This window comes from Vanessa cardui, chromosome 9 (assembly GCF_905220365.1).
Source record: "Vanessa cardui chromosome 9, ilVanCard2.1, whole genome shotgun sequence".
NCBI lineage: Eukaryota > Metazoa > Arthropoda > Insecta > Lepidoptera > Nymphalidae > Vanessa > Vanessa cardui.
In genome coordinates this window covers 10,145,177-10,161,608 of record NC_061131.1, presented here as the reverse complement: position 1 = coordinate 10,161,608, position 16,432 = coordinate 10,145,177, and the positions used below count along the sequence as shown (strand labels likewise).

At 32.2% G+C, this 16,432-nt stretch overlaps 4 protein-coding genes across 6 annotated transcripts; 2 read left to right on the top strand and 2 right to left on the bottom strand.

Annotated features, from left to right (window-relative positions):
• Nucleotides 1-708: 708 nt before the first annotated feature.
• LOC124532245 (transcription factor Adf-1-like) lies at nucleotides 709-2,976 on the top strand. The gene is made up of 2 exons (XM_047107026.1): nucleotides 709-1,193; nucleotides 2,170-2,976. The coding sequence occupies exons 1-2, from the start codon at nucleotides 1,061-1,063 to the stop codon at nucleotides 2,919-2,921; spliced, it is 885 nt and encodes a 294-aa protein (XP_046962982.1). The 5' UTR covers nucleotides 709-1,060; the 3' UTR covers nucleotides 2,922-2,976.
• On the bottom strand, nucleotides 1,195-3,566 carry LOC124532244 (putative nuclease HARBI1). The gene is made up of 2 exons (XM_047107025.1): nucleotides 2,992-3,566; nucleotides 1,195-2,124 (listed from the first exon to the last, which is right to left on the bottom strand). Exons 1-2 carry the CDS (start codon nucleotides 3,291-3,293, stop codon nucleotides 1,242-1,244), a joined length of 1,185 nt encoding a protein of 394 aa, XP_046962981.1. The 5' UTR covers nucleotides 3,294-3,566; the 3' UTR covers nucleotides 1,195-1,241.
• Nucleotides 3,567-5,364: 1,798 nt separating this feature from the next.
• LOC124532274 (UPF0415 protein C7orf25 homolog) lies at nucleotides 5,365-11,585 on the bottom strand. Of its 3 annotated transcripts, none has more exons than XM_047107086.1 (9): nucleotides 11,439-11,585; nucleotides 10,981-11,223; nucleotides 10,721-10,904; nucleotides 10,290-10,426; nucleotides 6,794-6,948; nucleotides 6,267-6,478; nucleotides 5,958-6,092; nucleotides 5,728-5,870; nucleotides 5,365-5,615 (listed from the first exon to the last, which is right to left on the bottom strand). In XM_047107086.1, exons 2-9 carry the CDS (start codon nucleotides 11,131-11,133, stop codon nucleotides 5,535-5,537), a joined length of 1,200 nt encoding a protein of 399 aa, XP_046963042.1. In that variant the 5' UTR covers nucleotides 11,134-11,223; nucleotides 11,439-11,585; the 3' UTR covers nucleotides 5,365-5,534. The 3 variants fall into 3 exon arrangements, with proteins under 3 accessions (XP_046963042.1, XP_046963041.1, XP_046963043.1); XM_047107085.1 differs by having other exon boundaries at nucleotides 11,365-11,577; XM_047107087.1 differs by lacking the exon at nucleotides 11,439-11,585 and having other exon boundaries at nucleotides 10,977-11,223.
• A 667-nt stretch (nucleotides 11,586-12,252) lies between these two features.
• Nucleotides 12,253-16,000, top strand: LOC124532275 (proliferation-associated protein 2G4). The gene is made up of 8 exons (XM_047107090.1): nucleotides 12,253-12,408; nucleotides 12,605-12,839; nucleotides 12,930-13,083; nucleotides 13,192-13,413; nucleotides 13,659-13,751; nucleotides 14,221-14,334; nucleotides 14,647-14,793; nucleotides 15,032-16,000. The coding sequence occupies exons 1-8, from the start codon at nucleotides 12,324-12,326 to the stop codon at nucleotides 15,119-15,121; spliced, it is 1,140 nt and encodes a 379-aa protein (XP_046963046.1). The 5' UTR covers nucleotides 12,253-12,323; the 3' UTR covers nucleotides 15,122-16,000.
• The last annotated feature ends 432 nt before the right edge of the window (nucleotides 16,001-16,432 follow it).

Sequence of the window (16,432 nt, the reverse complement as noted above, 5' to 3'; positions counted from 1 at the left end):
TTGCCTTTTAGTATTTATTTTTAATAATTCTTGTGTAAATAAATAAATATTCACAGTCACGTATTTCTCGATAGATAAAAACGTTAATAGGCTATTTGACAATGCGAAAAATAAATTGTGAATAATTGTAAACAGTGTATATTACGAGTTTAAAAATGGTTATTTACTAACGAAAGTTGAAAATAGTACTTAATTTATTAAAAAATCCTTAAATAAATATGCATTTTTTCAAACGTTTGTCACGTGACACAAAACGCTCCTGATTGGCCGGGCTTATGATGAAGTCACTTTCTTGTAAAATTTGCTTTTCTATTATATGTACCACAGATTAAAATACAGGAAAGTGACGTCACCGACCTCATTGCAGCGCCATATTGTCCAAGTAGCGTTTTTGTGCGCTATTTAAATATGGACTTTTTAATATAAAATTTTTCGGCAAAAAACTCAACTTTAATTGGATTCCAATGATATTCTAATAAACAGATATGTTATACTCATACTAAAAAACAGAAAAAAGTGTGCCGTTTATTTTACTGGGGACCGTTTATTTTACATTTCGTTACAAGTAAAAAGGATAGCTTGAAAAAAACAATAAGTAAAAGGGATAACTAGATGTTTAATTACGCAAAACGTATTACTACATAATTATGATGTATTATAACGTATTACTGGCATAGTTATGATGAAAACGACTAAAGGTGTCTGCCCACTATCCCGTAGCATACCATGACCGTACTAGGACCGTTTCAGACAAAAAACTATTATTTGTATTGAGAAGTATGCGACTATGCCCACTAGACCGTTCCGTCACCGGCCGACACCGTAGCGTGCCATGCACGGGCCGTCAACTATTCGTCGGAGGGAATATTTTGCCGGTGCGGACACGCCACTTGCATGGCACGCGACGTTGCCAAACCGCTGCGCGCAGGCGGCTAAACGGTGACTGAGCGGGGAGTATGACCGTTACAAACCCGTTCTAAATGCGTTGTAGCAGTGTTGCTCTGTTGCCTGTCCGTTCATTAGTTCAACGAGAGGCGCGAATGCGTATAGATGTGTAAAAATGGAGGACGAAAAACTAATAGAATGTGTACGTAAATATGAGTTTATATATAATTTACAACATCCGAAGTATATGGATAGTGTAAAAAAAGAAATGGCTTGGAAGGATATTTCGGAACAACTAAAACAACCAGGTATGTCAATTATTATTCAATTATCGTTTATTTGAGTAAGTTATTTAATTACAAAGTAGATATCCAATCTAATTGCCCTTGAGCCGTTTGGAAAAAATCGGCAAATTTATTGCGTATATCAAAAGCGGTAGAAACTGCATTACCTCCTTGGTGTCTTAGGTTGTTAAACTGTACAGGAGTATTAGTTTCCGTAAAGGATACAGTTTCGCTGCGTCTTATGAAATTATGCAATATGCAAGTAGTTAGTACAATTTTTTCGGCATATTCTGGTTTTAAATGCATACGTCTATTATAAATACGAAATTTTTGACTTAAAATTCCAAAAGCATTTTCTACAACACGTCGTGCACGGCAAATGCGATAATTAAAATGGCGTTTCTTGCTATCGTTTATGGACTGTTGTGAGGGATAAGGTCTTAGAAGATTGTTTTTTAAGGGGAAAGCTTCATCTCCTAATATTACACATGGTGCACTGACATTAGTCCCCGGCAAACATCTATTACTGGGGATATTAAATTTATTTTCGAATATAGCTCTGCCCATTTTTGATTTTGACAAAATACCCCCATCACTATCTTTGCCGAAAGCACCAACGTTAACAGCTATGAAGTTATAATTAGCGTCAACTAAAGCCATAAGTACGATAGAAAATGTTTTTTTATAATTAAAATACAAAGAACCACTGTTTGGTGGTGCTAAAATAATAACGTGCTTGCCATCTATAGAAGCTACACAATTAGGAAAATTCCATTTATTCCAAAATTCTTCTATATTTTTTTCCCATTGTTCGATGCCAGGCGTCGGGATACTTTCTCGCAGTACATTTTTTATTACAGCATCACAAACTTCTAACACAGCACGTCTCACAGTACTGATTCCCAAACGATAACTAAAAGCAATGGTTGTAAATGAATCGCCTGTTGCTAAGTACCTGCAAACAAAATATCAATATTAATCGTGTAATTATTTTTTACAGCTGCAGCTTGCAAACAAAGATGGCAAGGGCTAAGGGATGCATATAGACGAGCATTAAATAAGAAAAAAGGCAAAAGTGGACAAGCAGCGAAAAACATTAAGAAATGGAAGTATGAAGATGAAATGGCTTTTGTTGCTTCGTTCTTTGTCGAAAGAAAATCTTTAGAATCCGTTGAGCTGACAAGTGACGATGAAGAGTCACAGCCGAATAGCGCAGGAACTGAAATTCAGAACCATCACTTCAACAATGAGATCGATAATACTGTTGATATTCCTGCTGCAGAAAATATTACAGCCACCGAAATTCAGAACGAAGATGACATTACTGCCAGTAACAAATCCTCACAACCACTACTCAGTCAAGCAAAAAAGGCCAAGACAATAAAGAGAAGTAAAATCCAGCCACCACAAACAGCATCTGCTGTATTGATGTCGAAATTGTTAGAAGCGCAAAATAAATCTCCACGGCAAGACGATGAATTAGACCGATTTTTTTTGCACATATCAGATACAGTAAAGAAGTTTTCTCCTTACTTACAAGCCATCGCAAAAAGCAAAATATTCAGTTTAGTTTCCGAAATGGAATTACAGCAGCTCGCACCACCTAACTTTGTTACAGCTTCACCACCGTATGCCTATGCTTCATCTCCAGCATCGACTTCTTCGGGCGTACAAGCGAGTGCTACACCTATGCCTCCGTCTCCTGAGCTTTGGAACACTAACGAGTGGAATAATAATAATAATCAAGCATAAAGCTTTACCATGAATACTAGATCAAAAGTTTGATTAAATATTAATAATAAACAAATTGTTTTTTACTTACCGTAAACACACAGCAAGCTTTTCTTTAGGTAGCAGGCATTCTCTAAAGTTTGTGTTTTTTTTGACAATGTCATTTTCAATTTTTTTCAGCAAATCGTTAAATTTGAATGTACACATTCGGAAGTACTGAAAAAACTTTTCTTCGTCATCAACTAAGTGCCTGAATAATGTCCAATATTCTCCTTCCGTTTTGCGTTTTTTTATAGAACTGTGAATCCAGTAGCGTCGAGTGTTTTTTGAGCATTCCTCTTCCTCTTCATCCAAAATGATAGCAATCATTGCCAGTTGTTCAATCGTCGCCATAACTATTTCAATATTTCACCACTTTAACGCGTCTACGCAACACTGATATTTGTACGAGAATGAAGCGATGCTTTACGAGTGTATTGAAAGGATTCCTGCCGTGTTACGTACGGGCATCATACAGATTAAATACGGGTTACATACGGGTTGTAAACGGGTTCAGAACGCTGTCGGCCCGCTTCAGTAGGCGAAATAGAGCGTATCGGATTGCTTTCCGTGCCGGATACATTCCTAGCACGGTCATGGTATGCTACGGGATAGTGGGCAGACACCTTAAAGGCAAACGTCCCAATTAGGACGTTTTCTAGTCTTCACTTTTTGCGCGTTAATGACATATCTGTTTACTAGAAATCACTGTTAAGGAACCCTAACTACTACTAAATAATATAAAATGCATTTTAAAAACCAGTCAAATAGCCTAATGTACAAATACTGTAGGTTAATAATTCAATTCAGTCATTTATTCAAGTATTAAAGCAAACAATATAACGTTAAATCGCTGATAGAGAATGGTTTTTATACAACAAAAATGTAAACACCGAGGAATTGATGTAATGTGTAGTAACCCATCAAATAACAGAGTATAGGATGGCATCATATTTAAATAAATACATACTTAATTTACATTTCCGCTTTTAGTAGCTGCACTTTACCTCTACTTACACACTTTGATTCAAATGATTAGTGCCATTTTGTATGGCTCGGACTGAATGAATGACAAAGCCACGCTAGTGGCAGCCGTACCATTCTGTAAGTAACCACTTGGTACCTCGCTCGCCAGTGTCGCTTTTAAATATTTGATAACAATTTTGCAGACTGATATCAGGTCAAATAAAATCAAAAACATATAAATTAGTATATATATAGTAGTACTTTATTTCATATTTTTACTTAGTACTCAGACAAAATCTTAACAAATTATGAGATCCTTTCTAAGGCCGCTCGGACTGACGAACTTATCGGCAACATCTACCGATGAGATCGTCATCGTCTTACGTGTAGTAAACACACGTTTTTGTGTGTCATAAATTTACCACAACGTACGTGTACGTAAGGACACTTTCATCAATACGGAGCCTTACATTCATCGATTGAATTATGATAATATCGCCGTGGTTTTGTTTCTGAAATTAGTGGATAGCTATATTCACAAGACCTTTTCCGTATGGTCCTGGTTATATTATTCTTATGTGTGGGCCCGATATAGTGTTGCTATTCATCTTGAAGGAGTGGCCGATGAAACTAGCATCAGGAATAGGTTACGATAGACGCAAATGACGTATACGAGGTCCATGGAGATACGGTTCGTAAAGGATAACTCATGGATGTTTGTTGTCAAGTTTGCCGACAAAACCTCACTCCGAACAGAAATTTCTCTGCCGATATAAGGCAACTTTATGAGGGCTTCGTCGCAGGTCAGTCGGTTAAATTTCCTGCCTTCGTTGAACCCATTTACTTACGGATGAAATAATTCGTACCCTTGATTTAGCTTCACTTCACTATTGTGTTATTTCAAATCTATGGCGAACTCGATTGTAGAAGTGACTTCGTTTACCTTAGCGACATATCTGAACATAAGTCATCTTTTCACATTATGATACCCCGTTTATGCACAATTTGACCATCTGAGATGGACTTTGGCCATCCCGAGTCTAGTGTATATCGCCTAATATTCTCTCGTGTATCTAGCTACTACCACCTCTACGTCTTCTGTTGGTGTGAAGAATCTAGGGTTTGCGTCATTTCGCCCCTCCGCATTAACAAGGCCCACAAATTCTCCCACAACTCTGTGGCCATGTACCACACCAAATTCCCTTTAACAACTTGAGGTTTGTCCAGTTCAACCTCTAACAGTCATTAATGAAACAAAAAGCTATATTTGTTTAATACATACTATTTTATGACATTATATTTCTGAGAAGGACACCGTATAATTTCCAGCTTTATAGAGAGCATTAAATATAATGTAAATACGTATCTTTATATTTTTTGACATCAATAGTAAGATAACCTTTACTAACTTGTATTTAATGTATTTTAATAATATTATTTAAATTATACAATGATTTTGATATATCTACTATAATACATATATTTAATTATAAATGTTATTACTACTATCACATCAAAGGACGATTATATTCTGCAGTTAGAGAAAAATATTTAAGTACATTTTTACGATAATCACAATAATTTTGTTTAAATAAAATACAACATTCAAATAGAACTGAATGATTTATATCATAAAATCTTTTCAGCCGTCGCTTCTTTTCCTTCAGTCAAAGCTCGTGACTCGTGAATAAAAGTTGCATATGTAACTCCCTGAAAAGACACAAGCTATTATGGTCTCATAGATTTATTATGGAGTCATCTTCATTCTTAATTAATTTTTGGGGCCGGTGAATATAACTTATCTAGTTCTATATATGTATACCTGTTGTGCTGCCGCTCTTACAAAACCCTCATTTGCTGATACTGTAAGTGCCTTCAGTCTATGGCCGAAATTGAAAATAATTTTTGATCTCAATCGAACATGACCCCTAACTTTCAAGTTCTGTCGCGGATAATCATTCTGTCCTAGAATTTTATAACATAAAATTAAAGATACGTATTAGTTTTGCATTATACAATAGTATCAGATAGGTTTAAAGTGAATAATCGAACCTCCATAATCATCTTCATACACAGTTACTAGTTCTTTTAAGTCCGCTGCACGTTTTTTCTCCATTGGTCCTCCTAACGTTTCCACTATTTTTTCGAAATTATACCAAGCTGTTTTGCAGGAAATTAAAGTTTTACCTAAAAAAAACATGTAGAATCATAATGACACTGTAAATAATTTCAAAGTCAATGTTTTATACTTATTTATATGATTATAAAAATTGTAAAATGATAAAATAAATTGAAATAACACTTTAAAGCTAAGAACATAAAAGTATGTTTAGTACAAACGTAAAGTCAAAAATATTTTACCTTCAAATAGTTTTTCTAATATAGGCTTTACAGGTCTTTCAGCCTCCCAGGCTGCTTGCTGGGTGAGGACATCTTGTTTGAACACATAGTGGCAGAATCCATTTGTCATATTACTAATATATGCCATCATTGCTGTTACATCTAAGTTCAAGATATTTATATCGATATGGTCTTCAATACACTGTGATACATCTTCCATTGTAACCTGGCAGCTAATAAGACATTAATAAGCTATGCAATTTTATTTATTTAAAAAATAATCTATAACTATTACAATTTTACTCAAAAACATGTTAATACTTTGTTATGAAAAGACGAAAATAAAATTATTTTGAAAATAAAACATGAAAAAATCATTTAAGTAACCCTATTAAATTATGAAAATATAAAATAAAACAAAATATAAAACAAATAGATTGGTCACATCAGCCTACTCTGTTTCCTTACCATATTTTTCATTTAATATTCACTTATTACTTTGCATAAAACAATATAGATATTTAGACTGATAACCAATAAAAAATTACCTTTCAAATATTTCTTCATCACTGGACTCATAAGAATCACTAATTTCTTCATGTTTTTTTGAATCAGGTAATATTGTTCCTTTTACTATAATACCCTTTGCTTTTAACTTATTAGCGAGTGTTTCTTCAATTCCACTAACAAATTCAAACACAACCTACAAATAGACATTCAATATTAGAGTCATGTAACACATCTTTCTGTTAAAACAATTTATAAGGTATATTTTTAGAATAAAATGTTTTGTATTAAAATAGAATCCTATTATTTGCAACATAATGGACCATATTCTCAAAACTACTCTTGATATTTTGTAGTCAATTAAATTATATCTTTAAAAAAAAACATATAAATCTGTCTAGTCTAAATAACCAATAAAATCATTTTCAACAATAAAAAAAGTATGTTATTTTATTATAATGGGACAATACTTTATGATGATTAGGTTTAGGGTAAGCACGAGAAATATATATAGAAAAGTAAAATGCAATTAAAAATGTATTTAATAATTACATAATTGCATTCCAAATTTACAAAAATAAAACCTAAATTAATTACTTACATATATTTCAAGTTTACCAGATTGAGTGGCTCAGATGAGTTCCACTTTTTCTTTCCTTTCTTTCACTCATTATTAAGCTATCTCTCTCGCTCATCTCCTACCATGTGTCAGGGCACCCTCAACTTGGAAAGTATTGGTGCGTTTTAATAGTCATTATTATTAAATCGATGATCTTCACAAGGTAGATATAAACGTAAGCTTCAAATATAGGTAAGTATTTAATATGCGATTTATTTGCAGGTAAAACACTCTTAATAAACACTTGACCATAATTTACAGCTTAAGAGATTGAGACGAAATTGTAACATCTGATACGCGAGAGCACCAATGTGAAATAGAAATTAAACTACAGTTAATTTCAGTCACTATGTTTTCAAAGCAAGCAGTGTTAAGAGTTTTAGATATTTAAGGTTTTTAGTTTAAGTAATTAGAAATCCAATTTACAATGATAAATTTTCAATGATGCTATATAAAACAAAAGATAGAAGTATAATGAACTGTGTCAAAAGAAAAACTAAAGTATTTAATTAATTTGCCTTCGAGTAATATCAGAAATCCTGTTAGGAGGCTCTTCATTCTAATAGACGAAAAGGGTGATTGTGATTTTCAATTGCCAGTTGAGAGAATCTCTTTTAGGGGATGTTTGTCAAACCAGTTTATAGAACCCATACCAAAATGTAGACTACCAGCCGGAGCCAGAATTTCGGCCTTAAATAACAAGGTCATCACCCACGCGTAAGAAATGTACGAGAAGCAATTTTCAACTTACCTCTTATATCATGAAAAGGGATTATTAATTTACCTGTTATACCTTTAGTACTGAGTGCATCGGTGCAATGTTAGCAACCCAAAATACTCGATCCAAAATTTTAGTAGACTAATAACTACCGACTATCCGATTTCGAACCAAAGATGGGTCATAAAATTAAAAGATTGTCATCGCTTATTAAATGTTTAAGTCAGCGAGAAGAACGAAACAGAATTTCTGCTGAGGCTTGTAAAGGATTTTAATTCGTACTTTTTTTCCATCTCATTCCAGTAGCATTCAGGAATTCCAGTAGTTTGATTAAAGAAATGCTGGGACCTTGTGCATATTTATTAATTAGAAGGATTCCGGCACACAAGCCTATTTAAATTAAAATTGTTTAATTTTTTGAAATCGATCTATGCCATCGATTTTCGGTACAGTAGATATTTTTATAAAACTTGGAGAATAAACAACAAGTAACTTCTAAAACATATTGTGATATCATTTTTGACAACGCCCTGTAGGCTTTTGTAGACCCATCTAATTCGTAAAAAAGCTGATGATTTTTGTAAAGAAGAATGCGGTAGTAGTAGTGATTTATAATACGAAGCAGTATCCACGGTGCTCCCAATTGTCTCCATCGATCGATGTAAAGTTCGAATTAGTTTTAAAAACGTCAATTTTGACCTCTTTTTCCTCTTCTGTTGTAGTCAGAGGTGAGGGGCTCTTGTCTGTTTTTTGTCTTTCGCATTTTGGTGATCTACACGTCGAAATATATGCAACATGCCTGATAAACACTCTACAAGGATGAAGTGGGTAACTTTACTTTTACTTTCCTTGGTATTCGGGAACACTAGTAACGGCTGGCTCTTTTAACTTTATTTCAAAATTCAATTGAAAATAGTTTTGACCGTCGGTTACTTTATTCTCAGTAACACACTCACACAAAAACATGACACAAGATTTTATCACTATCATAATGCCCGGACAAATCACGTCGTGACGTCTTCGAATTTGAAAAGGAATACTAGGAGACGAAGGCGTCTCCCGCCATGCTATGAAGCAATTGGTTTTGAAGTTCCCTAATATCACTACTAAACTTTTTTAATATAAAGTCATCCTTACGATGATGATAACGGTGGTTGTCCGATCTTATTTTGTGGCGGCGATGGTGACAACAGTAATGTTTAAGCAAGATCATCCAAAGGGATTCAGACTTCAATATGATGGTGAAACATCACATTATCGTTTATCGAGCTTGGTCTGTAAACCTGATGGCTGGTCCATCAGGTTTACGTCTTTGACCGACGCTTGTAACTTTTTTGGGTCTTCCATCTTAACAGAAAAATTATGATTTACTTAGAATTACAAGCCTTTGGAAATATTTCAATTGTTACAAAAAGGTAATTAAGCAGACAAACACCCAAATTTACCTACATTTGAACGATGAATGTGTTACAAGATACAAAGTTATTAAGAGCAATTAAAAAGAAATTAAATTAAATCTACATGGGATTACTTATTTAATAATAAGTTCTGTATTAACCTAAAGTAAAATCAAATACCTTTTTTTGTTCAAATACTTTACACAATCATAAAAAAAATGTATCTTACTGATTTTTCTGAGGAAGTATTTACACAGATTTATTTAGTTGGACATCTAGGACAACTGCACTTAGCAGAGTTCTTGAGGCCAATGACTAGTAAAACACACATAGACACCTCCATGGTCGAGTGGTGTGTACACCGGTTTTCATGGGTACGTCACTCTGAGCTCCCGGGTTCGATTCCCGGCCGAGTCGATGTAGATTATGATTAGTTTTCTATGTTGTCTTGGATCTGGGTGTTTGTGGTACCGTCGTTACTTCTGATTTCCATAACACAAGTGCTTCAGCTACTTCCATTGGAATCAGAGTAATGTATGTGATGTTGTCTCATATTTATTTATTTATATTTACATATACTTTCCAAGTTAAGGGTGCCATGACATCCGGTGGGATATGACAGTGAGAAATAGCTTAATACTGAGTAAAAGAGAGGGAAAAGGTAGACCCAACTGAGTGACACTCAATCTGGTAAGCTTCAAATTACAGTCAAGTGTTCAATAATTTATCTATGAGTTTTATAAAAAACTATACTAAAACTTATTATTATGTATTGTTAACATTTAAAGATTACAGATACTTGCCTTGGGTGAAAGATACATACATGGGTATAGTTTAGCACATGTTAAATAATCCTCAGCTTGATCCAGTATGGACCGTGCACCGTATGAGGCATTCCCTGAACTAAGTGCTGATAACGACTTTGGATTTCGGGCTATTACTGAAATCATTAACAGTTATCACAATTATTATTTTCTAAATTTCATCAAGATATTAATAAGATCAAAACATTTTCAGCTCATACACCATATATACACATTTTATGTTATTCTATTCAGTATCATTTAATTATTTCATACACTGTATAGAAGAATTTAGATTTACCAATTCCAATATAAATCTTCCCTTGATACATTGTCAATTAATGTATGTTGAAATATTACTCAATTTATATTACATTTTTCCTTGTATGTACATGACTATGGTGGAAATAGATGATACATGTAATTATTACCTTTAGTCCATGTTTTGCCTTCATCACTTATAATGTCAACTAATTGTTTACTTTCTTCATTTACATGGAATATTTTACAAACAGATATAGTACCAGGTCTCATTGCACATTCAACCATGGCCCCCAAATGCCGTAAATTTGAGCAAGACAAATGTTCCTCTTTAACTTTCTTTGATTTTTGTAACTGAAAAAAAAAGAAGAGCCTGCTAATAAGTCGAACTTATATTATAAATTATATTTTACAATTGGGACATACCAACCCTTTTCAAGAAATCAATTTCTTGTAAAATTTTTCTCTTCATTTTAAAAACTCCTTCAATCTCTTGTATTGTATTTAACTGTTCAACAAGTTTTTCTCCATGGTTGATCTTTTCATCTAACTTAAACAAGAGCTCTTCTGAAGGTTGACTCATTTTGAAATTTTTTGAAATCGATCAAAATGTTTTATCATTAATTCGAGGTTTTATCTCAAGTAAAATATTTATTTTAAGAAAAACTATTACCTACAAATATTTAACAATAGTAAAAAAAATATTTTAAACTAAGTTAATAATTATTAAAAATATGTAGTTTGTATGACATTTATTAAATTGACAGACAATTTGATAATTTTATATTCATATACTAATAGTAATGCTACAGACCGCAACCTCAGTTGTGTAATTAATTTTAATATATTTACAGTTCTACACACACAGTAAAACACTAAGCTTATTACATTCGAGGTAAACTTTCATATTATCTTTTCATTTTAACAGTATCACCACCCAATGTTTATTATAACTCTTAATGAAAATTTACTCATTTCTTTCATCATTTTGTAAATGATTTTATACTCTGTGTCTGTGTTTAATAATCACAATTCGCAATATTTGACGTTTTGATTGTCATATTATTTGATTTTTGACGGGGTGGGGAAAATAATTTTTAAGTACCTATGTTTTATTTTTTATGTCTACTTTTCGTTCAATTTTAATTTTCAATTAAAAGTCACAGATTTACACATTTTATGTTGTTTTACAAAGTATTTACAACGTATTCAGTCGTAAACAAATCGCATCGTAAGGAAATAGCATAATCCTTCCAAATAATGAAACTGCTTGCTAGAATAATACAAAGACAATTTTTTTAATACATTAATTACATCACCAGTTTTATTTTGTATACAGTATTTTTTTAAAAATTATACATAATAAAAACAAAAATCTCACTAAATACCATAAAATAAAAATTACAATCTTCTTAAACGTTGATGTTTATTTTAGTTTAAAATATATATATGGTAAATATAAAAGTATAAATGGTAAAAAATCAAAGGTCAGTCATTTATTAAACCAGAAAATGCTTCCGCAAAAAGCCATAACCATAAGAGCTTAAATAAATTAAATAACACAAAATAAATAACGATTTTGATTAAGAAGTTCAATATTTTAACATGTTCCTTTTTAAAACTTCATTTCACAACATTAAAAAGTCCTTTGTTGTTTTTCCAATGAAAATTTTCCCCGCCATTTTTTAGGTGCATACGTCATGGTCACGTGACTGACATTTAACTGGCCAACCGACAGCCAGTACCTGCCTAACCAAACTAGAGTTTTGAGAAATGGCTGACGATAAAGAAGTGGAAAAAACTATTGCAGAAGACTTGGTTGTAACCAAGTATAAGTTAGCTGGACAAATTGTCAATCGTAAGTTTTAAGTGAAATGCTATTTGTGTATTATTAATTTCACTTTATGGGCAAAATATAGATGCACATATAAGTCGAATGGACGCGTGTCATCGCCATGCGGACAATGTGGTCCCACTCACTATATCCGCTTTTATAACTCTACATTATTTTAACTGGAAACATAATCTTATTGATTCAAATCTTAATTTTCCAGGTGTTTTAGAGCAAGTTATTGCGAAATGCTTACCAGAGGCGTCTGCGCGTGAAATATGTGAATTTGGAGACAAGTTGCTAATTGAGGAAACTTCCAAAGTCTTCAAAAAGGAAAAGGACTCAAAGAAAGGAATAGCATTTTCAACATGCGTTTCCGTAAATAATTGTATATGTCATTTTTCACCTATACCCAGCGAAAATGATTACATTCTGAAACAGGGAGATCTTGCTAAAATGTATGTAAGAAAAATGAGTTCGAGGGCTTTACTTTGCTATGCTTTTTAGAATTCTTGATCAAAGTATTAATATTTAATATAAAATTGCAGTGACTTGGGTGCCCACATAGATGGTTTCATTGCTGTCGTAGCACACACAGTTGCAGTGGGTGGTGGTGAGGTCACTGGCCGCGCAGCAGATGTCCTTCTTGCTGCCCATTTGGCTAGTGAAGCCGCCTTGAGGCTGCTTAGACCTGGTAATGAGGTAAACACCCACTAATTTTTTCACATATGAAGTGGCATAAATAATATACACTATGCTTTTTGAGTTATTTTCAACTACTTGATATAGTTTTTTATTTCGTTATTATAGAACTATGCAGTAACAGATGCTGTTCAAAAGATAAGTGCTGAATATGCATGTAAGCCAATAGAAGGCATGTTATCACACCAACTAAAGCAGTTTCGTATTGATGGAGAAAAGAGCATCATCCAGAACCCATCAGAGGCACAACGAAAGGAACATGAGAAGGCAACCTTTGAAACCTATGAGGTTTATGCTATGGATGTGCTCATTTCAACTGGAGAGGGTGTTGTAAGTAGCAGAACTGTTAACTTATTCATATATCCAAATTTATGGCCCTGAATTCTTTCTAGGTTAATTACAACATGATTAGTCTGGCAGTACTCAGGGAAAAGCAAAATAGTATGAACTCTTGAATCAAAATATTAAATATATCTTGATTTATTTGAATACTGATAAAATTATACTTTATGTAGTATTTTTTTATAAAAAATCATCATTGCAAATTAACTTAAGCTGAATTTACTTTGTTAAAGGGACGTGAAATGGACACAAGATGTACAATATACAAGAAAACTGATGAAGTATATCAACTCAAATTGAAAGCCTCAAGGATGTTTTATAGTGAGGTAATATTTTTTATATATTTTTTTAATAGATCAGATGGGTAGGTTAATAATCAATCATCATCAATTGCAATGTCCAGCTACATTTATTTCTTACAAGGTTGTGATAAGTTTGTGTTTTCATGTATATTTTAAGCTATGATGTTATTATCTCTACTTAAAGAAACCTATAAAGTGTGAGATGAACTGCACTGTGTGGTACTCTATTACAAATTGTTGACTTGTTCATTTCTAATTTTTTCCATACTAAACTAAGGGCCACTATATATTTTTTCTTTTTTAAGTTTGTTTATTTTGTAAGAATATAATCTTTTCCTCCTAAATGTGGTATATTTTTTGTATCAATGTATAGATTTAATAATAATCCACTAATAGAGTATATAATACATGAGAGTGACATAAGAGTTCAGTTTTTTTAATAGGATGTATATGCGCAAATATAAAATTATGTCTTATGTTTCATTATCATCAGGTCAGAAATAAACATGGATCAATGCCTTTCAATCTACGTAGCTTCGATAAAGAGACAAGTGCAAGACTTGGTGTTGTTGAGTGTGTTAACCATAAACTCATTGAGCCTTTCCAGGTAAGAAACAAAAAAAGAATTACTGTTAAGCATAAATTCGGTAAATTTATAAAAACATAATCAGTATTTTATTTTATTACTTTTTTAAACAAAATATTGACTTTAGATAACTTTTAATGTAGATAACTGGGTGTTAATAAACCAAGAAAGTGATACTTATTATCTTTCACCTCATTTGTCAAGTAAATAAAATGTAAGAATAATCATATTGTCAATATTTAGAAATTAACTAATATTAAAGAAAATGGGCTCCATAGAAGGGTAATTTTTAACTCAAAACTATCTTTTCAAACATTTATAATCCTTTTTTAGGTGCTTTACGAAAGACCAGGTGAAATTGTGGCACAGTTTAAATTCACTGCTTTATTGCTCCCGAGTGGTACACATCGCATAACAGGACTGCCCTTCGACAAGAGTCAGTGTAAAACTGAACGCACCATCAAGGACCCCGAACTAAATGTAAGCACAATGTATAAATGTTTTATGTTTATTTAATAATGTCCCTGTAATCTTTCATCACAAACTTACTAATAGTCTGTTTTGAACAAGCACAGGGTAAATAAAAGTAATTTTTTTGAGCCAATTTATTTGTATGAATATTTTGGTTTGAACAATTACAACAACTAAATGCAATCATAAATGCATAATAATTTGAATAGTAACTGAATTACGAAAGCACAATTTTATTTTTTCACAGACCCTCCTGAACTCTTCTGCAAAATCAAATAAAAAGAAGAAAAAGAAAACTGGTGCTGAGGAACCAATGGAAGTTGAAACAGCTGCCTAGCAACTGCAATGTCTATTGCCTGAGGACTTTTAATATAATTCAGCAGCTTTCTAAAACCTCTCACATGGACAATATTATCTGACCACCCCAAACAGTGATAAAATTTAGCAATAAAAGCTTACCCTTTTAATATAGCTTTCAATGAGTGTTACACTCAAGTGTTCATTTGAGCTGTTAACAAATTCAACAAGAGATTGACAATTAGCTACAAAATTATTGTTAATGTTTAGATGTTTATGTACAAAACAATTTCATTTTTAAGTGTAATTATATTGAAAACAATAAACCAATTTACATATTATGTAGTAAAATTTACAACCCATCATTAAAGGAACATGTTACTTCCAGCAGAATTTATGATTAAGAAATTATCTGTAAATACCATCCAGGTTAATTTCTTCTTAGTATCACTTGACTCGCATATTCATGAAAGCATATTATTGTAAAATCTAGAAAATTTCCTGTTGGTTTGATTTGTAAAGAAATGTGCACAAATAATTCCAAATGCATCATTCATCAGTACAATTAGGTGCAATTACTTTAGTATTTACTGTTATTTTGGTGTTTTCAATAGTCCTTTCGTAATATAATTATAAAAATTAGGATATATAAATTTTTAAAAAAATATTTCCTTTCACAAATAAACTATGAGAACATTTCAAAATAACAGTGTGTCTGTACATTATTAGCTCCATAAATTTTATAGCAATATATATTCTATATATAAGAATATCTGTACATTTGATGAATAATTGGATATTTAAATACATTATTGCAACAGATGTTTATGGAACTAATAATCTAGTGGAGATATGAATGAGTGACATTAAGAAAGGAATAAATCAAACTGCCTCAGAATACTGTGGTCTGTTTTTGTAATTGTTTTTTTATTTATCATTTCTTACTAACCCATCATTTTCACTTATAAAATTTGAGAAATACTAGAACCCACTTTTAAAAATGTCTTTGAAAATATTACTTCATTTTTAAGATCATTTAGGTTCTATTTTAAATCATTGAGTGCAGTTGGGTAGTTTTATTGATGATGGATATAAATTAATAGGTAATTCAAGTCTGATTAAGAAGATCTATTTTGAGAAAGTAATATCATTTAAATAAACAAAAATTTGTTAAGCACCTTAAACTGTACCCTATTAAACAGACTGATTTGTTGAGACTTAAATATTTTACATTGGAATTTGAAAAGCTTTCTAGATTTATGTAATCAGTGGTTAAAATTGAAATCTTAAACTTATTTTTTGATCAAACCATTTTTTTAATAAATACTTTCAATATACATACAACACATTA